We start from the raw sequence: 25,110 nt of genomic DNA, 5'->3' as shown, positions 1-25,110 counted from the left end.
ACTGGTCGTTATCCTAGCGTGCGAACAATGACAGCATTAGCGACGCTTTGAAAGTAATCTCGAAATCAGGGCTTCCTCATCTGCTTGGTTTCACAGAGTAGGATTATGTACGCGCAGTTTCTTTTCTTGTTTTGCTTTCTGCACTGAACAGAATTATTGCTGTGCCGAAAGATAATAAAAATAAAAAAATAAATTTAAAAGCACATCTATTTAATAATAAAAATAAATACATAAACAGCACAGCTTGTATCCAGTTTGGAACTTGTGTTCCGCCACACTGGCTTCCTCGGGAAAACATCCTTTCTGGTCTGCCTGCTTTGTGCATTTTTTATTTACTGACTTTCTGGAAAAGAAGAGAAATAAAAAAAGACTACTCTTGCTTTGCGCAAGTGTGCTGGAGTTTGCTCCGGGCTGAAACTGAATGAGTTTAGTTACAAAAATAAACTTTTTTTCAAAGAAACAAATGTCTTCTATTCAGTTCATTTGTTTGTGGAAAAAATGAATCAATAAAACAATATATATAATATATATATATATATATATATAAATATATATATATATATATATATTATTTTTCCTATTTTTTTATTCCGCAACACAAAGGCTCAAATTCATTATTGTGTGCAGCAGCGTTCGAAGTATACTCGTACTTAGTGATTATGGAAGTACAGCCCCCGTTGAAGAGGCATTCACATCTGTCAATGAACCGTTGCCATTCAATGTTTCTTTTTTTTTTTACTGTACATACGCTTCGCCACTCTTACTTCCACTGAAGATTTCTTATGACGTACGACATCTAGGGTCAGAAGGTTCCACCACCCTCTATGCATGATCGGGCGCGTGTTTGTACTTGTGCGTATACATGTATACATACACGCAAGTAGAAAATGAAAAACTTTTTGAGGCTTACCCCCCCCCCCCCTCCCCAGCCTTTTCTCTGCTTATTAAATGCCAGTGAACTATGCCAGCGTTTCAGTGCTCCAGTACACACAGCAGGTAGGCGCTCATTCTAGAACGCTCTGGGAACTGCCGAACGAGCGAGGACTTTGACTATCGACCCCTGCGGGCCAATTGCGGCCCGATTCAGGGGTCGCAGCCCTCGCTGTCTCCGGCGTGACCGAGCTGTGTCCCGCCCGAGGTCGAGCGAGGTCGACAACCTGCGCAGCCTCCGACACTACAGCTAATTTTCGGTTATTTGAGTGGCGCGGTAGTGGGATAGCGATGCAAAGAACTTGCAACGACAGCAAATGTAAAAGCTGTAAGGGTCACTGTAGGCTAACAGCATTAGTTCTGTGGGCAATGTTGCGAAGCTTTTTTGTGAACACATTGAAAAAACAAGAATGGTTCAGCTCCTAAGCAATGGCACTGTACAGCACCGGCTAATAGTACTCATCCCATTTTCATTATCCATCAACATTCACCATCTTTATTTTCTCTCTTTGCCACCCTCTCTCTATCTCACTTTCTCACCCCCGCCTGCTCCTCTCTCATTATTTCTAAGTGTCACTGACAAGTAATTTTGAACTAAATGTCACCTAATGTTACCATTCGAATGTATGCCCTTCCTATATTCATTATAAGAGTCATATATGAGAATATTCGGCGATAGTGTTTGAAATACAAATGAATAAGGATTTATTCATACAATGTCTGTTTTGATTCTGGGTTTCTGTTCTAGGGTACTGTTAAAAATTATAGTGAGCACACGAAGCACCTCAAGAGAAAAACATGCTGCAAACCAGTCCTGTCTCTATAGCTTACACACAAAAAAAAACGTTGTTAATTGCAATAGGCGAGAAACAAAATACGAGAACTCCTTATAGCTAAGTTCGAAAACATTCCGTTTGAAGGTGCAGCTCTCTAGCGAATCATCCGCTGGCCGTCCGCCACTGTAATGTAATGATTACGGTACTCGGCTGGTCGCGGGTTCGAGCACGGCCGTGGTGGTCTCATTTCAATTGACTCGAAATTGTAGAGGCCCTCGTATACTGTGATCGCCGATGCGAGTGCACGTTAAAGAACACCAAGTGGTCTAATCTTCGGCAGCCCTTCACTACGGCTTCTTTCATTACAAATATCCTGGTTTTAGGCTTCAAAACGCCAAATATTACTATTAAATGTGAGCGGGATGAACGGTTCAAACTCTAATGTATAGCATGAGTGTGCGGCTCTGCAGCGCTCTAAAAGACCGAAATTGGCGCACGCGTCAAACTGGCGGCGGCAAGCTCTCCCGCAAGTAGGGAACACCAGCAAAGAGATTAGCACGAGCCTTACTCATTGTCAAGTCTAGAGAACATGATGGAGGCACTAATCACAAAAGCATGTTGTGGATAAATGTAGATGCCTGAGTGGTTCGGCAACGACGGGCCCATTTCGGCCACTGAGTGTACGTATATGCTTGACGAAGATCGCATAACGAAAGCAGTTACCACCACTAATATAATAATTGTTGGAGGGTTAACTTTTCAAAACCAAGATATGATTATGAGAGACACCGTAGCCGAAGGCTTCGGAGATTTCGACCACCTGGGTTTCTTTAACGTGCACGTAAACCTGTAAGTACGCAAGCCACAACCATTTTCGCCGCCATCGGATATGCACCTGCCATGACCGGGAATCGATCACGTGACCTTAAGGTCAGCCGCCGTCGAGAAACATAACTAGAACACCGTGGCTGGTAAAAAAAAACGAACAGAAATACCTCGCATTGTTTTGTGAGGAACTATCTTGCCAGTCTTTTTTTTTTTCCTATTTTGAAATCTAGAGATAAAAAAAAACGTAGGGCAGAGTTAACAGCTTGTCATATGTAGAGGCTCTCCGACATTTATCGGATGCCACTGCGGATATGTTCAGTAAGCACATACGTCGAACGTGCATACGACGAATAAAATAAAATACGCACGAAAGGACTTGCGCTTTATTTCCCAATTCAAATAACTTCAAAGAACCATTATTTATGCCCTGCACATCAGACAGATGCCAACGCATCATCATACAAAAGATCGCATAGGTGATCTGTTAAAACATTACATCATGAAATGGATCCATTTGTGTTTGACTATGACTTGAACGGAATGCTATTTCTTCATCTTGGGACGCCAGAGATGGACAGCACACACGCTTATCACCTGCTTGGCTTATGAAAATTCCGTGTTCTTGTTTTGTTTTTGGTTTCGCGTGGCTTACGGTAAGCGGTTCTGCGCAAACGCGAGGAGATGTGACGTCACGCGGTGCGAAGATGGCGCGCCGGAGAAGGCCTGGAAGCTCCTAGAGTTAGGTGTCCCTAGTGGGCTGGCACTTGACTACCGTGAGCTCGCTTGCTCGTTCGTCCATCCATCCGTCTGTCTGTTCGTAATTCACGCTACGTATATACTGGCATTGCGGAGCTAAGTCACTGATGCTTTGAACTGTTCGTCTTTCGAAAATTGCTTAGTTAAATAAAAGGGAGCGTGGGCACTCAAACATAACGACCGGCTGAACGGTGCTTACACGAGGCAACTCCACTGTAAGAACGTTTGATGGATACTTGCCCTGGTTCTGTAGCAATAACGCCCCACTGATCACTACCTCCCCTCTAGAGAAGCTTTCGGCGAATAACGCTCTCATAATAATAATAATAATAATAATAATAATAATAATAATAATAATAATAATAATAATAATAATAATAATAATAATAATAATAATAATAACGTTCTCAGAACACGTACATGGACCATGGTACATGTATTATACGTGTCCAGTTAGATGAGTCAAAGCTTTACCGATGATTCCTGGTGATGGTCGCCGATAAGTAGGCGCCAACTGTGCTATGTGGAGGCACGCCAGAAGCATTTTTATTGCTTTTAAGAATGTGCGAACTAAGCCTTCAATAAACCTGACTGAAACCAAAGAATACAAAGAAGCAAAAGATTGTTACAGAGCGAGCACACAATCAAGCTGCGATGCAGATAGGCAGAAACGTTTTCGGCGGGAAGGGGGGGGGGGGGAAGCGGGATCTTTTTTGACAGCGGGAGAGGGCCCATCCTTTAAATTATCTTTTTTCGCTCTGCATGCCTTGGAAAGAAATGTGGGAGAGGGGGACAAGGGCCCGGTGTTCCTTCCCCTGGCTACAGCAGAACTGCAATGTACCGAATGAAAGAAGTGCTAACCAAGGATTGCCTGAGTATTTCGTTCAAAGGGCACTGCCGAGGCATAAATTGCAGAATTGCGCTGCGCTGGCCCATAATTGAAGAAAAACGATCGCTTAGATTGGTTACGACGAGCACAGCATAGGGAAAAAAACAGCCCACAGAACTGAGCACAATGCAGTGACTACCATAGGCACTGCACTATATAGACGCAAAGTGAAAGGAACTTTGTGACCATTTGCGCAATGAAAATGGACGCCATTTTCTTGCACGCAAGAAAATGAAGGATTTCGTCAATCAACGATTCCTCTCGTCTCTGAATGATACTTACGTTATATCCCTCTTTACTTTGTTGTTCTGAAAAGAAACAAATATACGCGGCCAACTGACACACTCCTTTCGATGCCCCGTTTCTCTGCTAATCACTTCTTAAGCAATTTGCCCCTTTCGCAATAAACAAAAGTGCTCTTTCAAGTTCGAAGAGTCAATGCATCCTGAGTTCTTTAACAAAAATTGAGACGACAAATACCTCGTTAGACGAAGGCAAGGAAGTCACCCTGCTCATTATGAACGATCTTCAGAATCATTAATAATGGAAAAAATGTCTCGACAAGGAGTCTTACATAAGCACTTCGAAATCGCAGCATTCAGACTAGCGGCAAAGTGAGTGCCGTTTTCAAATTGCCGCCGGCCCGTCTCGAGACGATGTGGCGCATGCCGCACGTCGTACATTCAGCGGACGTGGGATATCTCCCGAAAGGAGCACCGCTCATATCGAGGGAGAGGTCCGGTTTTACGGTTATCGAGTCACCCGAGGCGGGCGCGCAGTCGGGTGGGGGTGGTATGGGCGGAGCGCGCGAGGTTCGGTTCATCGATGACGTAACCGAGAAGCTCGGACACGTACGCACACCTGACCCGTTTACGGCACCTTATTCCGGAACGAGCGGGACTCCGTTCGCGGCGGCGGCACCGCGCCTGAGAAGAAATGGCTGCCTTCACGCGCGGAGCACTCATAAAACCGGGCGCCACGTCAGATTCTTTTACGAGGTGTTCCGAGCCGTGCGCACCACTGAGCAGCTCATTAAGCGAATTCCAGCACCTCAGCGCCGGCGCCGCCCAACACTGCAACGCGGTTGCGTGGTGTGAACTTGAGCTGGGCCATTTCTTTGCCATCTCTGCCTTCTTTGCACGCGGCGTGCTCCTCCTGGCTAGCACTTTTAGACGCCTTCTCTAAATGATGAAGTACGGTGGTTCATATGCATAGGTGGAATGGCAGCACATGAGTGTGCCTTGGCGTCATAGTGACACTCGTAATTATGAGCCAGTGACGGTGGCAGGAGATGGCCCTTCGCAATAAAGGCGGCCTTCTAAAGCGTCACGCACGCATTTTTGAGTGACGGGAGATCCACACAGGTGAATCCTTCTTTGTTCAGTGCATGTGTATTTTTGTATGTACGTGCGAGAAGAGCGGGAGAGAGAGAGGGATGAAAGACACTTTAATGCCAAATTCTCCCCTTCTCAGTATAGCCGCTTTCGTCAATCTTAGGCTACCGAGAGCTCTCCTCTTCTGTACATTCTCTTTGAATGCACTTCCCTTCTCTCCCCACGCTCGGCTCATTTCACTGCCGATAGTCTTGCATGTCATCATTTCACTTAAAAGGCTGTGCCTTCATATCCATAATTTTTAACTGTAGTAATTCTGTAATAGTAAAGAAACAATAAAATTTCAAGGCAAGCACTTGTATGTTCACAATTACAATTATTCTTAATCATCATGTGAAGTATGGCGTTCCTTGACCGCAATAATGATGTAGTCATTTTGATGAGGGACTCCGAATTTATGCTAACCTGAAGTTGTGCTGAGATATACGTACGGATGAGGATGAATTGATTAGCATCACAAACCTATGAGACAAAGTGCTTCCGGGCGCCGCATCTCCTCCCATCTTAAGGGCCCCCCAAATGCGGTAATCACGTTTTTGTGCTTCTCGGTAAAGACTGGTTAACGCCATTAATTAGTGAGACCATCCGCGCGCATGCATCCACTCATCGCATCTCACTCTCTCCTCCTCAGTTCTGTTTCCATTTCTGCCCATTCTGGCATCGGGTATGTCAACAGTATACGTTCAAGCTTCCAACTATTAGTCTTTGTTTGCTTTCTCACCCCATCCAGAGCACACTGTTTCTCACCCCATCCACAGCACAACTATCACCTCGTTAAGTCGTTTAAAGTGTTTCCTCCTTCTGTAGTGGAACCTTCTGCATCGTTTAAAGTAGTACACAAGCGCAGTTTTATGTTGGGCCATTTACAAAGGCACGCTTTTCGTTAACGCGCCTCGACTCGGTTCTGAGACCATGGATGGATGCGTCAACAAACGGGGCCGAATAACTAAGCCTGCCAGGTCGCGCGTATCGTGCATTCAGCCATTAACGCTATACTGACACCTGCTAATGGCTTTGCCATGGCTTTAACCTAGGCATGTTTATGCACTGTCGCTGAACTGACGCGGTATACGCGAGTTCCATGGATTCCTGAGCGTTTACTACATCAAGCGCCGGGTCTCAGTTTAGTCAACGTCGCGTTATCGCTTTTTCGTGCACCAATGAGCGCTTTGACGAGGAACGTGAAGTAGGCGCTGAACTTTTCTAACATTCAGAACATTGGCGCATCCGAGAAGAAGGGGGTGCTTCAATATTTGATGAGTATATACGGACGCAGACATAAAAAGCCGCAAACACGCGAACATATATATATATATATATATATATATATATATATATATATATATATATATATATATATATATATATATATATATACAGCGTGGTTTACAATAAGGTTGGACTTGCTGCCACCCCCACGCCCTTCATGCTTCATTGCGAAAAAATTCCGGCAAGGGCCCTTACTCAGAGCATTTTATGTCACAGAACATACCCCCCAAAAAACAATGAAGTTTTAACATCTGCCTATGCGTTCAAGGTGTCGGAGATGGCGGATATGGGGAGTACCGACGCTTCCACTGACGCGCAAGAAAATAGAAGGAGATAATTATTCGCGGAGTTAGATTTCAATATATCAACAATCCTTCATATAGTCAAGTGGTGGGATAAATATCGGCTTCCGGCACGGTTGTCTCTAACGTAGACTTTATTCTGCGTGTTTCACGTCATCAAAATAGGCCACGGTGAAGGCAGGATATAAACTGGTAAGCAGTATGCTGTCCTTTTAGAATCGCCGTTTGCATTCGAAAGTGCAGCGAGGTCACTGCGCAGTGCTCTGCCTTGCCATGATTGCAGCATTCAACTGATATGGTAAAAACATCATGAACGATTCAATTTAGTGAAATCTGATGAATTCTAGAGAAGATGTGTAACTTACAGATTAATTGATTTCAGTTATTCATAGATACATTTTGTTTATTAACTTGTGTATTTACTTGTGTTCGACTCAGTTCGTCTGCACTTTTTTATATTCAGCGAACCAGAGGTGATAATGGGGTTTGCTCAATTCCTGCTACAATTACTCGTTGTCGAAGGTCAGAACTGTTTGCGTACGTAGGGCCACGGGATTTAATTTAACCTACCTATAGAAAGTTCCGTTTGAAAAAAAAAGACATGTCGCTGCTGACAAGAACTCAGACTACTCTTCTTGAAACAGGAGGAGTTTTCTGCCACGTGAATTCTTCAAAAACCATCGAACGCTGAATGTTCCTGGAGCCAAAAGTTCGAACAATAAAATTTGTCTTCATCGCAAGCAGTGAAACATTGACCACTACAATATTTCTTGCTGGAAAATTTCTGCTAACTTCACAAGCCTCCCGTTTCTGTGGGTCCAAAGACGTGATTTGAATACACGCTGATACGCTAACGTTGGTCTCAACGCGCGTATTGACAGAACGTTTATACAGTCAAGCTGTTGTAGTCTAGCCAGTGCTGTAACAGTAGCAGTAGTTGGTGTCTGCATAATTCTCCTAGAGAATTTATTGACTGAGACGGCAGGTCATGTGATGTGGCCTTGGCCAATCAGCTGTAAGCGAGTGCAATTGAATTCCATCGGTGGATTCAGATCACGTGATTTCGCTGGCCAATCATACAGACTAGCTCGCTTTACATACGAAACACTGCCAAAGATAAGCGTAAAGCTCTTCTATAGTAGTCATAGTACTCCGATTTTTCCCTTTTCAAAGCGGAAACCTCAGGAGCCTCATCAAACACAAAAAGTTTACCACCGTCATTGATACGAGTTGCAAAAAATTCATCACCTGATGACTTCACCAAGACACCACACATCACGAAAAATTGTGATATTCTCATGACGTAATGATAACGCCACAAACGTGACGTCACACGATGGCGTCACCGCATGACATCACCGCTTGGTCAGACGCGGGACCCGTCACTGAGGCAGGGCGAAAACCGGCCGAGCTGCAGAAAGCTTGAGATGACCCCGATCCGGAAGGCCGTGCAAAATCAAGACAGGTACGGAAGCGGATAAGTACATCGACGGGGACGAAAGTGAAAACGGCTTGCAGCTGTCCAGTCACCCCAGGTGGATGTGTAAGGGCCTTTACACGCGCTATCCGCACAGACACACCTCACGTACCGGCTGTACACGTGCAGCTTGCGTGTGGCAGGTGTCTCGGCACGTGCAGTGCGGCTGTGCGAATAGCGTGTGTACAAGCCTGAAGGTGTTCTGTGAGTTTTAATTGGATCGGGTTAGCGTAAAGTAACAAAAAATTCGTTGATTCATTTCATAAAGGAATAGCAATCACAAACGGAAGTGAAACGCGTCTTTCCAGAAACAGTTTAATGTTTAATGATTGATATTTGGGATTTAACGTCACAAAACAGCCATATGATTACGAGAGACACCCTAGTGGAGGGCTCCGGAAATTTCGACCACCTGGGGTTCTTTAACGTGAACCCAAATCTGAGCACAAGCAGTTCAATGTTTATTACACAATGATATACAATGTTTATTGCTGTTTAGTGGCAACATCACCCTTGAATATTGATGCACCCATGCTGACAGATGGTGACGCATCTTCTACACCACGACAACCAACGACTTGTGACCGGTACACACTTTCCGGAGACACTGCACGCACCGGAGCATTGCGCAAGTCACACTTGAACCATAGCAGTTCGCAAACCATGCAAGCAAAAGCAAACAGGTTTTCACTCAACAGTTTTTGAAATCACGGGGCTGCTGCAGCGAAGAATTATGGTTTGCGGGTTGGTGACTGTCAAGTGGATAGGCATGCAGCGTCTTGTTTGCGAGCAGCATTCTCCTGATAGGTGAAGATATAATAATTTCAGTCTTGCATCGCTTTCTATGTTGTAGCCAGTCGGGTCGCCATGCTCACTTCGCCAACACGAGAGACAGTGCTTGTGCCGTGAATGCCCAAAGGCCTCCCGCTCCCCCCTGGCATGTCTATCGCTGCACCGATCTCACGTGCGCTACATTCACCCTTCGACACCGTTGTACATACGATACGCTTAACGCAACAGTCCTTGTAATTTGTACAATCACCTTCAGCAGATGGCAGAGATACACCATTGCTGCATATCGAAGCTGCACTATATACCGCACACGCTTGCACAACGCGTGAGATGAAGCACGTGACTGCGTCGTCATCACCGAGTCAAATTAGTGCGTAGAGAGCGTCGCAACCATTGACTGCGTTAGTGGCCTGCGAAATCAGCCCCTGAAAACTTTGTCGGAGCTGATTGCGGAGGCAATGCTACAGTTTGCTTCAGGTAGGGACAATGCCACTTTGGCGGCATTGGTAGGCCGCTATGATGCCGACATCCGTTCGAATGTTGGCATCGAGGCAACAAAGGGCTCGGACTACCGCTGCCTTGTGTCTCTGTGTCATAATGCAGCATTTCTACACTCTTAGGCGGCGCCAACACACCAGCAAATGGAGAGCGCGAGTACACAGTGAAGGAGTACGAGATATATAAGGCGCGTCCGTACAGTGCTCACGAAATGTGCCGACTAAGCGCTCGCTTCCTATTGTGACAGCTCGGGAGCTCGTGGGTTTGATTATTAAGTCTCATAACTATTTTAGGAATGAAGCTCCTCTCAGTATAACCTTGTCCTACGTCAGGCGTAAGCATCAGTATCAGACTGACAGACGGACGGATGTACGGACGAATGAACCGGCAGACGATTGGGCGGACTCATGCACGAACGGGTGGACGGACACATAGATGGATGGACAGACAGACAGACAAACGGACGGACGGTTGGCCCACTTATCAAATTTCATTCCGTGGATATGCTGTGATTTTTTTCTTGCGGTTTGTTCCTTCGCATGCTCTTCATGTAAATTTTAACTACGTCATGCTTATGACAAAAATACGTGAGTGAGGTCTTAGTGGACCCCGAAAGAAACACTTGCGTGTTGAAAAAGAGGTATTTTTGCTCATTTTGTATACATGGATTTAGATTGTTTTCCTCATCTTCCTTTTTTATATAACACCTCGTACCATGGTACTTTTCTAAAACCAGAAAAGCGACGTAAACACCATGGGACTAGCGATATGACCCCTTCCCCAAATGCTGCTTTCATAGCTTTCATTCATCCCTGGTGAATTGACAAAAAAGGCATCAAGGTTGTATCCGCTTGAGTCAAAGAAAAAGCCACCGCGCAAGGATCTTTCAGTTGTTAAGTCGTTATGGTGACGTTCTGAAAGCTGCGGTGAAAAACGCAATATATATATATATATAAATATATATATATATATATATATATATATATATATATATATATATATATATATATATATATATATATATATATATATATATATATATATATATATAATGACAGTAACACGGTAACCACGGTCTACTAGAAGAGAAGCTGCAGGCAAATCCAACTACACAAATACACAAGCCCGTAGGGGGCACTATTATGTCTCCTTAGTATTAGTTTCTTTAAAAAAAGTATGCATACAAACGCATACACGCATTCGCCATTCCTTTTCATTATTTAAAAGTATTCTCAGGTATAGAGTTGAATGGCGATGATGCGTAACTCAACGTGAAATCGCAGATTCGATGTATCACCGATGGACTACATAATCATGGGTACACGACTCATCGGCTAGCCTTCGTCGCTTTTTTCAAGTTTTTCAACAAAGCAGTTTGTCCAGACCGCATGGCTACGCCTTCTGATGGTGAAAGCATATCCTGCTAGAAGGATAAAACGTTCTCGTATGTACCGCTGTCTGTTTTCATATGATCATGTAACTATGAGTGAGTTGACCTGTTCATTCTCCCTTCCATTCCTATTCGCAGTAATTGCCACTCTCGCGAGCAAGACACCATCAGCCACTCTCATTCTCAAACCACCCTTACCTTCAAAAAGTTTAATAATAATAACAATAATAATAATAATAGTAATAATAATAATAATAATAATAAGAAGAAGAAGAAGAAGAAGGAGAAGGAGGAGGAGGAGGAGAAGAAGAAGAAGAAGAAGAAGAAGAAGAAGGAGGAGGAGGAGGAGGAGGAGGAGGAGGAGGAGGAGGAGGAGGAGGAGGAGGAGAAGAAGAAGAAGAAGAAGAAGAAGAAGAAGAAGAAGAAGAAGAAGAAGAAGAAGAAGAAGAAGAAGAAGAAGAAGAAGAAGAAGAAGAAGAAGAAGAACAAGAAGGAGGAGGAGGACGAGGAGGAGGAGGAGGAAGAGGAGGAGGCCACGATGCAGGGTTTCAGAAATTTCGACCATCTGGTGTTCATACGCGCGCATTGACATCGCACAGTTCCGGGTCTCTAGCGTTCCGCCTCCGCTTGAATGTGATCACCCAGTATCGAAGCCGAGACCTTCAGGTTGCCACCGCGGTGGATTTGGTGGATGGCAGTAAACAGTAATAGTTTGCTGCGAAACGTGGTGAGAGTTGTCTACAAGGGTATGAAACATCTAATCGAGAAGTCTATAATGACATCATTTTATAGCCAGTTGTTTTATACTTCTTCATTGAAGTTGATACACCAGCGTTTTCCGAAGAGCGTTCAACTAGACCCGAGTTTCGCCAGCGTGAGACGCAGTTTCGAATAAGCTCATCTCCTTTTTGCCTTCCGCTTCTTGATCTGTTGCAGGCTTCAAGCACTTTACGTACATTCCATATATACGATGAGAGTTAGATACGATGACCAAACGTGCGTTTCATAAAGTCACCAATGTTGTAAATTATTTACTTCAGCTCTTCGAAGCTATCTGTGATCTATAGGCCTAACGAAAACGAGCAACAGCGTACTAAAACAAGAAACTTTTAATTGTTAGCGTTATGGAAAAGCGTGCCATGCAGCCAAAAAGGTGCCATTAGCAGACATACATTAGGGAAACAACAAAGGAAAAGTGTCGAATCGATTACTTCCTTCTTTGTTTTCGTAATATATTAACAAAGCCTGTGCCACTTTCTTCTATTTCCACCAAGTGTGTTGCACTACAAACTTAAAGGTGACGCGCAAAGAAAATAACGATGATAAAGGGGGTCGACAAATACTTAAGTTTTTGCCTTCCCCCATCTTCGTGGTTTTTCTTGGTGCCTAATGCGTGCGCTTCATGTAGTAACTAGCCCAAATCACCACCCTTCTGTGAGACACCATTGTCGTTTCCAGCTTTGGCCTCTGAAAGATGTCCGTGTCCTCATTGCGCGCAGACACCACTGCCGCATGGACAAGGCTAGCGCCACGGAAGTGTACCAGCCGAGTGCCGCCCAGACAGCAGCGAGAAGCGACGACACAGCCTCAGCCGCAGCTAGCGCCAAGCCTCCCACGACAGCGGCCGACCAAGCACAAGGTCATCATGACGTCCTCCAGAAGACAGCGGACGTCGCCACCGCCCAAGACGCCACTCCTGGAGCAAATCAGGAACCAGCGAAGCCTTCATCACCACAGGAGGTGGTTGGTGATTCCGCAAGGACTGCACCGGAACCATCAGTGATTGCCGACGGAGGGGGCGAGAAGCCAGTGTCTCCGGCGAAGAGCCCTTCGTCTGACGAGAAGAAATCATCCGGTGACGTCCCCAGTACATATCTTGAGCGAGAAAGAGTCTCTACCAAAGTGCCAGTAAAGACGCCTGTGATGGAGGACAAAGCAGAACGAGTGGGACCAGAAAAAGAATCGCATGATGTGTCTCAGCTGGCCCCAGTGGCCGATCGAGACGGTGCAGTGCCTTCGCAAGAGAAGCAGCAAAAGCATCCCGAAAGTGATAGTAGCGTATCTAAGGAACCTGACCAGGACGTAGAAGCAGTGAAAGACAGTGGTGCGAAAGCTAAAGCGGCAGAAGCCGACCAAAAATCTCACGAAACATTCGAAGAGAAGACCGGTGCCAAAAGTGCAGATGTCACCGTGGCGGCAGGTGCGGCTCACGAAGAAACCCCAACGGCGCAAGCCAGTAGCGCAGCTCCGGATGCAGCCCCAAGCGAACAGGCAAAAGCCACCTTGAGCGCTGCAGAGGTGGCCGAAGGCAAGACGGAGTACGCAAAGCCATTTCTTACGGCGGCCGGGTTGTCCCCCGAGACGTGTAAATCTGTCGCGGACGCCGGCACTAAGCCTCCGCAGGAACATGTGAGTCCCAGTGGAGACGGTGGGAGTTTACAACCCGCTGAAGATGCTAAACAGCCCGTTCCGGACGACACGAGGCCCAAATCTTCCATTCCGCCACCACCAGTATACGAGGCGCCACCAAGGACTAGCTCGGGAAAGGATGATGCAAAACAGCGACAGGAAACTGAGGAGGTCAAACTGCAAAAGGCCCAAACACCGGAATCCCCGGTGGAGAGACTAAAAGAAAATAGTCCTCTAGTGGCAACGGGGCTGCAAGAAGTGGACGAATCAATTATGCCAATGACGGCGTGCCATACTGGCATGGTGGAGATGACGTACCCGGACGCGATACGGAAAGAATCGGCGCCTAGAGAAGCATACTCCAGCGGCGCCAGTGCATTAAACGATCTATTAGACGAGGAAGCAATCAGAGCGCAGTTATACCCTTCCGATGTAAATGAAACGAAAGCAGAGGAAGCCAGCAAACCGCAGTCCACAGCAAATAAGGCCGAGAAGAGTATGGGCGACAGTCATCCGAGTTCCACCGTTGCAAATACAGAGCCAGACGCCAAAACAGACGCAAAGCCCCAAAAAGAGCATGATGAATCTGGAGTTGCTGGTGGTACTGATGAGAAAGTAGGTGAGCAGCGAAAATCATCAGTGGTCGAAGCTTCCCGGGAAGAAACAGTTATAGCTAGAAAAGAGGTCACTAAAGAAGATAAGCCTGAGAAAATAGAGGCAGAAGTGTTTTCCTCACCTCCTACTACGCAACAAACGGAAGCACCTCAAAAAGAAGATAAAGCAGCCGGCAAAGTCGAAAACGTCGATGACGCGACGTCAGGTAAAAAGCCTGAAGCTGCTATTCAGGAAAGCAAGGTCACCGAAACGGCTCCGCCAAAGGATAGTGTCGAACGAAAGGAGGAGAAGGCGATAGATGCCGACATTGAAGAAAAGCAGAAGGAAAAAAATGCAGAAAAAGTCGAGAACGTTGCCATGGACGATGACTCTAAAGAGGTAGGTGCCTCAGACGCTGCAGAGAAGTCCAGCGAGCCTGGTTCGGCGAAGGAAGAAACCACGCAAGTTCATGATGTCGCCGCAGAGAGTGACAAGCCGTTGAAGGAAGCCGAACGTGCTAACGAAGATGATGCAGAAAAAGACACGTCCAAATCTGCGGATTCTCTTGAACCGGGCGTCAGTGAGCAGGTACAAGCACAGGAAACCGGAGACACCTTGTCGAAAGAAAAAGTAGTGGCTGAAAACGTGCCAAAGGAGGTAGCGAGGGAGCCAGATGAGCTCGAAGTTCAAGAGCTCCCTCCAGAAGAAATAGAAAAGAAAGACGAAGGTACTGCAAAAGAACAAGCTGCAGAGCCAAAAGTTGCAGAAGCTGTGTCAGAGCCAGAGGACAAAGGAAAAGAAACTAAGTTGGTGGAAGAAACAGTAGAGGGGCAAGTAGAAAAGGCAGGGTCAGATTCTCCAGAAGATGCTACTCCGGAAGAAGCTCCTGTCACTACTCAATCCGAAGAAGGCGTTCCAGAAGTGGCCAAAGACAAAGCGGAAGTTTCTGAGGAAGCAGTAGTGAAGACAGACAATGTTTCCTATACTACAGCAGTCAAGGAAGAAGCAGCCCAACCCGAGTCTACAGATGAGAGCGAAAAAGAAAAGACAGAAAAGGAAGCACCTGAATCTGGTGACAAGGAGGCAGAGGAAGCAACAACAAAGAGGGAAGTTGATGAAAAAGAAGGTGAGGTGCCAAGCAGTGTCATGCCAGAGGATATTGAGGAAGTGACGGAACAGCAACCAAAGAGTGAAGGTGGTGAAGAAGCAGTCACTGCCACCGAAGCTGCACCCGAAGCTACCAACGAAGAGAAGAAAGATTCTGAACCTGCCGAAGAAAGTGAAAAGCCAGCGGTAGAAGCAGCGTCCGAGGCAAAGAGTGAAAAAACCAATGACGGGGCAGCTCCTTCCGAACTCGAGTCAGCGCCGCCTGCAGAAGCAGTGAAAAAGAAGACCGGCTTGCCGAAATCCCCGTCCAAGCGTGCGACGGGCAAAGGTCCACCCAAGACTCTCGACAAAAAAGGTGGGCCCAAGCCATAGCCCATTCACCAATCTCGGTTATATTTAGTGCTTAAAAGTAGTACTGTTCAGGCTGCAAATGACGAGAAAGCGTGGTGCCAGGCTCACGATAAGTTTAGAGCAGTTTTCTGGATAGACTGCCAGTTTTAGAGCACATCGTATATTTCACATGACCAAGTACGCCCTGTCTGAATGCACATGTCCTTAGCGGTCACTAAAGTGCCTATGTGCGCTAGCATTATTCGCAGCTGCTACCTTGCGTTAGTTACAAACTTCTATTCATGGTTTAAATACAGCAGAAGACCTAGCATGCAGTATCACTCTGCGTAGCATCATCATAGCTTTGGTCTGAGCGTATTTTGCAAAAATCAGCCCCTGAAGCAGCCAATTAGTCGCTCTAGACAATTGTCATTTAGACTGCATACAAGCACTAGAGTGCTATACAGTGTGGGCTCATTGTGCTTCTTTATACAACAAAACAAATGTGTCGTGGTCTTAGTGATAGCCAATTGCGCTTTATTGTTGCTGGTCTTTGAAGGGGCTTTCTGCGTGCGACAAAACATATGCCGTGTACTTCTCACGTACAACTCGGTAAATTAAAAGTCGTATGAAAGGCACGAGAAAATTGAGTAAGCATTGGCCGTCTGTAGTGCTTCCGCACAGAATTCGAATCACTACTTTTGCACAATATAGAGTGCGAATTTAGGCTTATATGGCGCTGTTAAAAACGATATGAAACTAAGAAAGAATGAAAACAACGTGTAAAAATGATAAGGACACCCTTTATACCTTCTCGTAAACTCCGCGACTGGGCGTAGCCTGCCAGAAAACTCCAACGCCGTGGCCTTGCCTCTGTTAGCGGCGAGGGTCGCACGGCCGGTGGCAGACGCGTGGCCAATGAGGTACGCTCACGACTCTGCCCTTGGTCGTTTAGGATCTCCGCTCGTGCCGGACGCGTCCGAGTTCTAGCTTCCAAACACAAAGCGCGCTCGTGGGTGGAGAATGACACGGCACGTGTGTTCCGGCAGCAGTATACCGCGCGGCGTGGTACACCTAAGCACGACGGTGAGCGTCGCACGGCCTTCTCGTCTCCCGAAAGACGCGGTGAGAGTTCTTGCGCCACGATCCTTACCGACGAGTGGTACAGCGCCAGAGGAAAATGCAGGACACCGCGGCACGTGGCTTGCCCTACTTGCTGGCGTATCCCTTTCAAAGATGGCTGACAAAAGGTCAGTGATTGCCTTAGCGTCGTAAAGAAGGTCGGTAACAATTTCCCGTGACGCTTGTTTCTGAAGGTGCACTAACCAGAAGATGTGTCAATATTGTTCCAGGAGCCTCAGGTTTATCACATTTGCCATCTGCCGCACGCGTTTAGTTCCCGAAATTCGAACACTCTCCTCCAAAGAACTAATATTGTACTTATCCTTTGAAGAAACAGTTTGAAAGGTTGGCCAATTTTATCCTTGGCTTATTTGTTGCGTCAAGTGTATCGCCGAAAACAGGTGCTGCCGTAGCTAAAGCTTAGAGCTGATGAACAATAGAAAGCGTCCTAATTTGGAGACTGCCATACTAAAGAAAGACCGCGATAATTGCTAACTTCTCGCAAAGCAAGCTCGTGCATCGAGAATTCTGAATGATTGCTTCTCATCCACAAGTTCAACGCAGTGGTCTTTCAGTGAATGCCTGGAAATTTTCGGATCGAGTTTGACAAATTACAAATGGAGTTATATTTACCATACGCTTTATGTTCTTTTGTGGCAACATGGCTAGCCCCATTAGTCTAGACATATCAGCATTTTCTTGGAAGCTTTGTTTCAGTTTGAGTGAAGCACTTACATATTGCAATAGCGAAGAATGTTCTTACAACAAAGCTCACGTAGGTAATGTCGTGAACAAACTAAGCTGCACTAGCACTAAAAGAAAGTTTTTGCCAAACGCGACGCTAGGTAAATAAATGTCTTTGGCGACTACCTGTCACACTTCGCCAATAATAAAACCTACATCGGGCTAAACAATTCCTGTTGAAGACAGCATCATCTCAGCTTGTCTAAAGTGCGTGCTCTAACCACTTTATACATTGCCTTAAAAACGCACCTATGGGTTATAAGAATGCAAACTATTTATTGTATTGTTCCCTTTGATTTTTTAAATTTAATGCGAGTATCTTTACGGCGAAGTTTTATCACTTTTAAACAATAAAGATTGAACCAAGCCCCGAATTATTCTTTAAAACTAAACATTTTCTACGAGAATATTATATCTTATAATAGGTGATATCCAAATAAAGATTTCTATGAAAGTAGTTGCTATGGTTTGAACTAGTCTGTACTGCAATAAAAAAAGCATGCCAAATTTAAGAAGAAAAAAAGAACATTGATAGGCCGCTTGCGCACAGCGACTTATGAACCATCGAAAACACAACCATAACAATGATCATTGCTGTATGCTCACTGAACATATCAACGCGGGAAGGAACAGGAGATACGGGTTGGCTGTACGCACAACTATGTGGTCAAACCATATGTCTCAGATGCATCGCCATCTACTACCTGAACCACGCATTTTCACGTTATTTAGGCATGGTGTGAGAGGCAAAGCACTTAAGGAGCTGCAAGAATCATCATGCGGTCTTTGTCGTCTATGACACGCCTCCATTTAGGTTAATACTCCAACCAGCGTATCTTAATGGTAATAGACGTTGAAATCGTCATCCTCAACCCGCTTTCTTTGCGTAAAGCCTATTGCAAAGTTTCACTCGCGTGCCACATCAAACAAACGTTGGTAACTTGTCTGAAGTGTGTGTCGCAGTACCCGAGCGCAGCTCAGTCCAGTTAGGTATTTTTTGAAACCTCGCAACCTATCTTGCTAACTCGTAAATACTAAAACCATAGCAGCTGTTTTCACAATGGTAAGCAATGCTGATATGTCGTAAGGGACTGTACAGTTACAGAATATCTAACGTTTACGGAGTTCCTTCTCAAGTGTTTCATTTTTTCATAGGCAATAGCTTTTTATTTCCTTATATGGCACTGAGGAATACTAGCGCGGTTCCACTCTAGTAACGTACATATTCATATTTTACTGGTTGCGACATTTAGTAGAAACACTAAAAAATCGTAGCTTTAAAAAGCATGACAGGCTAGGAAATTGTGCGGGATATGCCAAGCAAAAATAAATGTCATAGCTGGAAGGGGATTTCAACGCTCCCCATCCGTCTTGGGGCTATGTTACGAGGACAAAGAAAGGGGCCAATCTAGTTGCAGCCAGTATAGACTTAAACCTAACGCTTATCTCCGACCCGCGTTTTCCCACGAGGCTGGGAAACTCGGTCGCCAGAGACACGATGCCTGATCTCAGCTTCACTAGAAATGCGGTGGTCGAGTGGTCCAACTTACAGGAGAACTTGGGAAGCGACCACAGCATCATAGAACTTCGGATGGAAATAAGAGCACCACCCCCAAGAACCTATAAATATACAGACTGGGACCTTTTTAGGCAAATCAGAGGTGAAGATGAGTCAGTACATGACACCTTCAGTGAACTTCTTGTACAAATCCAGAAGGATGTCGAGAAGGCCACCAAAGAAATAGTAACAGAATTTGATGCTCCGGGGATTGATGCAAGGTTAGCGCACCTCCTGGATGCCAAACGCTCTCTCATCGCGAGATGGAAAAAACAAAGGCTAAATCGCAGGCTACGGAAAAAGATTGCGGAGCTCAATCGGTATATTGAGGAGCACTGCTCCGAACTCCATAAACAACAATGGAGGGACGCCTGCTCGGCTGCGGACGGGAAAATGCGCAAAGGAGGCAAATGGACCCTCTTCAAACACCTCCTAGATGATGGACAATCCAAAGGCAATCAGAAACTAGCCATAGACCGACTTATTAATAAGGAGAAAATGGCAGGCATCTCAGAAGCTTCCCAATTTCAGATACTTGCCAACAAGTACCTCCCGCTTAGCCAGAGCTCAACTTCTGTCCCCCACCGGTATGAGGGTGTGCCTTCCCCAGAGTTGGACGCTCCCTTCTCGGAAGCTGAGATCAGGGAAGTGCTCCATAGCCAAAACGGAAGGTCTGCCCCAGGTCCCGATGGAGTTACGAATCGGCTCTTAAGAAATTTGGATGATAAAGCCATTCAGGCCTTAGTGAAGGAGATAAACAGGGTATGGGAGGAGGGCGTCGTACCAGAAACTTGGAAGAGGGCCACAGTGGTCTTAATCCCCAAGCCAGGTAAATCACCCAGCTTAGATCACCTCCGCCCGATCTCCCTTACTTCCTGCCTTAGCAAAGTAGCAGAACATGCAGTACACAACAGGATATCGCGCTACATCGAGAGGAATGACCTATTTCCATATAATATGGTAGGTTTCAGGCCCTCACTTTCCACGCAAGATGTCATGCTCCTCCTCAAAACACAAATAATTGACTTTCCAAGCAAAGATGTAAAAGGGGTCCTCGCACTGGACCTCACTAAAGCATTCGATACTGTCAAACACGACTATATTCTTAAGGAGATATCGGCTTTGAACCTGGGAGTTAAATTCTTCTCCTTCGTTGAATCTTTCCTCGAGAGTCGGACGGCGGCAATAAAACTGGGACAATCAGTCTCGGAGCCTTTCAAACTCGGACGAAGGGGTACTCCCCAAGGGGCAGTTATCTCCCCCCTTCTATTCAACATAGCCATGCGCAAGCTGTCGGCAAGCCTTTCTAAAGTTCCTAATGTCGGACACGCTTTATATGCTGACGACATTACAATCTGGTGTCCCGGAGGATCGGAGGCGGCGGTTGAACAAGCTCTACAGGAGGCTCTGGACGTTACAGAGTCTTTCCTGGAAGGTACGGGACTGGTGCTTTCGCCGGAAAAGTCGGAACTCCTGCTGTACAGACAGGCTAGACGAGGTGTTAGGGGACTCACCCCTCTCGATCAGGTGCCCATTAGCGTTTGCACCAAGGATGGTCGCACAATTCCTAGAGTCAATTCTATGAAAATTCTGGGGCTTTTATTAGACTCTAAGGGATGCAACGCAAAGACTATAGCCCATCTCACCACAAAAACAGAGAACATTCTGAGATTAATTATGCGGGTGTCCAACAAGAAGGGAGGCATAGGCGAGGATATCCTCCTTAGGGCCCACCACGCTTTCCTCATGAGCCATATCATATACATAGTGGCGGCTCTCAATAAGACCAAAACGGAAAGGGATAAATTGGACACGCTCATGCGCAAAAGTGTCAAAAAGGTGCTCGGCGTCCCAATCACGACTAGCACAGAAAAACTCATGAAGTTGGGAGTGCACAACACCACTTCGGAATTAATTGAAGCGCAAAGGTCAGCACAAATAATTCGGTTATCGAGTTTCAAAACAGGAAGAAAACTGCTCGATGCGGCAGGCCTCCGTCCTATCTTCAATCAGGGAGAAACTACGTAGCTTGATTATCAAACAAGGAACTCCTTTATTGTTGACCCTCTTCCACGAAACATCCATCCCCAACACAATAAAGGTCGTAGGTTGGCGAGGGCTAGGGCTTTCATAAAGAACCTCTCCGGAACAGAGACATTTGTGGACGCGGCGCGCCACGCCGGCGGCAGCGGGTTTTCCGTGGCAGTAGTCAATGACAGGGGAGAACTTGTCTCGGCAGCTTCAGTGAAGACCTCCTTGGTCGATGTAGCAGAACAGGCTGCTGTAGCGCTGGCATTACTGGACACGAAACGCACCACGGTGTACACCGATTCCCGAGCGGCCGTTAGGGCGTTCGCATCGGGATTGATAGCCACAGAGGCAGCCAGAATTCTCCACAGCAAACCCCCCTCAGACGTTATTCATCACATAGTCTGGTTTCCCGCTCACATGGGACCAGACGTACTGCCGGGTCACCTGAACCCAAACGAGATAGCCCACGACTGTGCGCGAGGTTTCACAAGCCGCGATGGGGTGGTCTCTCGGGTGGGTTCGGGAGAGCTCGTCCACAGTGATCCTCTCGTTAGTTTTCACGAGATAACATCTCATTACAGAGGAGAGCGACAGACTTTTCCCTTTCCCCATCATAAGCTCCACAGATCACAAGCAAGCACGCTCCGCATGCTCCAGACGGGGTCTTACCCCTCTAGGGGCTTTCTGAGCATGCTTCATCCGGATATTGATCCACTTTGCCCAGATTGTGGTGAATTTTGCTCTTTGAGTCACATGCTCTGGCAGTGCCCTGCGTTACAGGATTTTAAAACAGAAGAAGACTGGACGACGGCAATCACAGACCCCAGACAAGACGTCCAGCTTCAGGCTGTCCAGAGGGCCCGTGAACGAGCGGAGAGGCATGGCCTCTCTGTTCCGACATGGGACTAGCCAACGGCTGGGTGGGGACCTACATAGTTGGCCCGCTGCCTTGCCTCTCAGGACCAAATAAAGTTGTTTGTCCTGTCCTGTCATAGCTGGAAGAAGTATTAGATGTTTTCATGCCAGCATTGTAATATTTGATAGCAGTAATGAGTTTCGTGGCATATGCTTTCAATGCGAACCTCCGTTACTGTTATCTGTTCTGCTTCTGTAGCACAGTTCCAAAGTCCGCTTCAGTTTGACTTCTTAGTTACTGCATGTCAAATTTTTTTAGATTTTATATGAATATACCTTCGAGGCAATCAGCTTCCAGTGAGAGTATGACAATATTTCTGCTCTGTTACCGAATTTCGCTTACTTCAATCATCACATTTCTACATAGCACACAAATCTTCTACTTCAACGTTCCATTCCACACGACATTGATAAAATTCTTACGTATCACATATCTATGATTAGAAAACTAATTCACCCGCAACCAGAAAGCTTTCTTTCAGTGTGATATTTATTTCACGTTCGTTCACTTGAAATGCTTACGCCAGCAAAAAGCAGGCACCTCAACAATAACGGTCATTTAATCCACATTAGCCGGTTCTTATGGTGTCACGTTCATACCTTTTCTTAACTGACTGAATCTAAGGTTAATCATCGTAGTAATAATGGCAAGTCTCAAGCTATTAGGCCTAGAGCTTTCTTTCATCCTCAGAGGCAACACTAATTCATTTTGGCATCACTATATAAAAGTATAAACTACCACTTTTTCTAAGATCCTAACGTCATCTCCATAAAGGCAACATTTCGTTCAAAAAACGCAGCTCAAGTTTCATATTCTCTCGGACACCTTAAGTGCCTCCATATTTTTTTCTCTTCTTTTTGTCGCGTTTGAGAGGCATTCACTGGAAGCACTGCTTCAGATCGTTTTCGCACAACTGTAGTTAGGGTCATTAAAGCAATCTTCGCTCGCTATAGCCTTCCAAATTTTAATCACGCTTCGCATTCCAGCAAAACTTAATCTCACCGAGGTTAAGCGTTTCTCGGTAATCAAAAGTCTCAAAACACGGTCAGCAATTATGCCCCAAGAAAGATCACTCCCAAACGAACCTTGAATGCCGCGCTCTTCACTTTTAGCAGCTGGAAAGAAATTAACGTTTTATTTTGCGTTTACTTTTGCAGAGACTTCAGCAGCTGCGGATGCAAAGGCCAAGGTGGGTATTGCTTGTTTGATATTCCTGCGTGCCTTGCCTGCGAACCAAACTAGAATGCTGCGTGCTACACAGAAATCAAGCTTGTTGTCTCTGAAACGAAGGCGATTATTTGTTTGCCTTTACAAACCGCATAAATGTGGATGGGTGTAAGCGATGGTAATTAAATTTGGTAAAATGCCAGTTCTGTGGAGGTAATAAGTTTGCAACTTAGGTTTCACTTTAAAGTCCAAACTTTATTCATGGATTTTCACGCTCTATCCTGCCTGTATGTTTTTTTGCTTATATACGCACGTGAATATTCGCACAAAAGCTTAAATTTAGGAGAACTGCCCTTGCTTCAATTGGTGCCAAACTTTCTGTATCGCGTATACTGAGCGACTCTCGTACTTGAATTTAGACGTCTGGGGGACCCCCTCAAAGAAAAGGTGAAATACTAAAACACTTGAATTCTGCACGTACGAAAACAAAATTTTGAATTACCAACGTGCCCATCCCTCGCTCTACTAAAGAACAAAGGAGTATTAGAAGGGATTTCAATTGGACATGCAATAAATTCGTTGTTAACAGTAATTAGGAAACTTAAGTGGATTAGCTTGCTATTTACTATACGAAGTGGTTTTATCGCCACAGATTGGGACGGTATAAATCACTCAACAAAGTGAACAAACCTCCCAATAGGTGGGAGTTTAAGTTTATTGTTCTAACAAAGCTTCAACTGACCATTGATTTTGAAATGCTACTATGACAAGTACGGCACATCTCTGATAGCAGATGCCAGCGTCAGAGTTTTTTTTTTTTTTTGAAGGCTGGTGACATGGGTCAGTTGGCGTATTGCAATTATTGTTGTAAAGTGAACTTAGGGCAGGAATAAGAATACAAACTAAGACGAGTGCTCATCTCGTATGTCACGTGTGTAGTACTCAGAGGCGTAGCCAAGGGAGGGGAGGGGTGCCCCTTAGAAAGTTTTTCAATTTTCCTTGCGCATATATACACGCACCATAACACTGCCAACACATATTCATAGAGTACGGTTCACCCTCCCCCTCCCCTTGACGAAAATTCTGGCCATGCCTCTAATAGTGCTCGCCCTCGTGCATCACTGTCCCAATTGAGCAAGACAAAATTGTTCGTGGCTAAGTCCCTGTATTTCTTCTGATAGTAAATCCGACTTACAATCCACTATGAAGAGAGCAGCCAGCTAATTGCGGCCATCAGAGACGGTCGTAAGCAAGTTCGTAGGCTGAAGGCCTTCCTTGCCCCGACCTCCAAATTTGTATGAAGAGAGTGTTGAACCGAGGAAAATTGATAGAAATAGATGTTTTTCAAGATTTTCAACGAGCCGCTCACCCCTCCTCCCGAAAATTATTCCTTTCTTTGGGCCTGGCTGTAAGTACTATACATAAACGCGCGTGCGTATTCTTTGCACTGTGATTGTCGAACCTGGGAACCGAAGTCAGGAATCAAACCTTGTGTAATCAAACCCTCTAACAAGTTTTCAGTACACCAGTAGGGAATATTATGATTCTCAGAATGTTGCGTGCCAAAACTACAGCAGTATGAGGAGGCTGTATTGGCGATATATCAGTTTTAACTACAGGAACTTTGTTAAGGTGTTTTTTTTTAATCTCAGCACACTGGTATAATTACAGTTTGCGCAATGTGATAAGCTGACAAACACCCTGGTAGGCTATTCAAATTTCCTTCCTATTTTGGTATGCTTGCTGCAGTGTAGATATTTTAATATTACACATGAACTCTTTCTCGCACCTTTCTTTAACCTACATTAAGAAGGCGCTTCAGAGATCCAAG

At 45.6% G+C, this 25,110-nt stretch overlaps 1 protein-coding gene across 1 annotated transcript in view; it reads left to right on the top strand.

Annotated features, from left to right (window-relative positions):
* Positions 1–8,493: 8,493 nt before the first annotated feature.
* LOC142786782 (uncharacterized) overlaps positions 8,494–25,110 on the top strand; it is a 54,716-nt gene continuing 38,099 nt past the window's right edge. Inside the window, exons 1-4 of the mRNA XM_075884425.1 lie at positions 8,494–8,609; positions 11,440–11,869; positions 12,760–15,766; positions 23,270–23,301. Coding sequence (XP_075740540.1) covers positions 8,494–8,609; positions 11,440–11,869; positions 12,760–15,766; positions 23,270–23,301 — 3,585 coding nt within the window. The remainder of the gene's footprint in view (positions 8,610–11,439; positions 11,870–12,759; positions 15,767–23,269; positions 23,302–25,110) is intronic.

This window comes from Rhipicephalus microplus, unplaced genomic scaffold, assembly GCF_043290135.1.
Source record: "Rhipicephalus microplus isolate Deutch F79 unplaced genomic scaffold, USDA_Rmic scaffold_32, whole genome shotgun sequence".
Lineage (NCBI taxonomy): Eukaryota > Metazoa > Arthropoda > Arachnida > Ixodida > Ixodidae > Rhipicephalus > Rhipicephalus microplus.
This window is presented reverse-complemented; position numbering and strand designations above follow the sequence as displayed.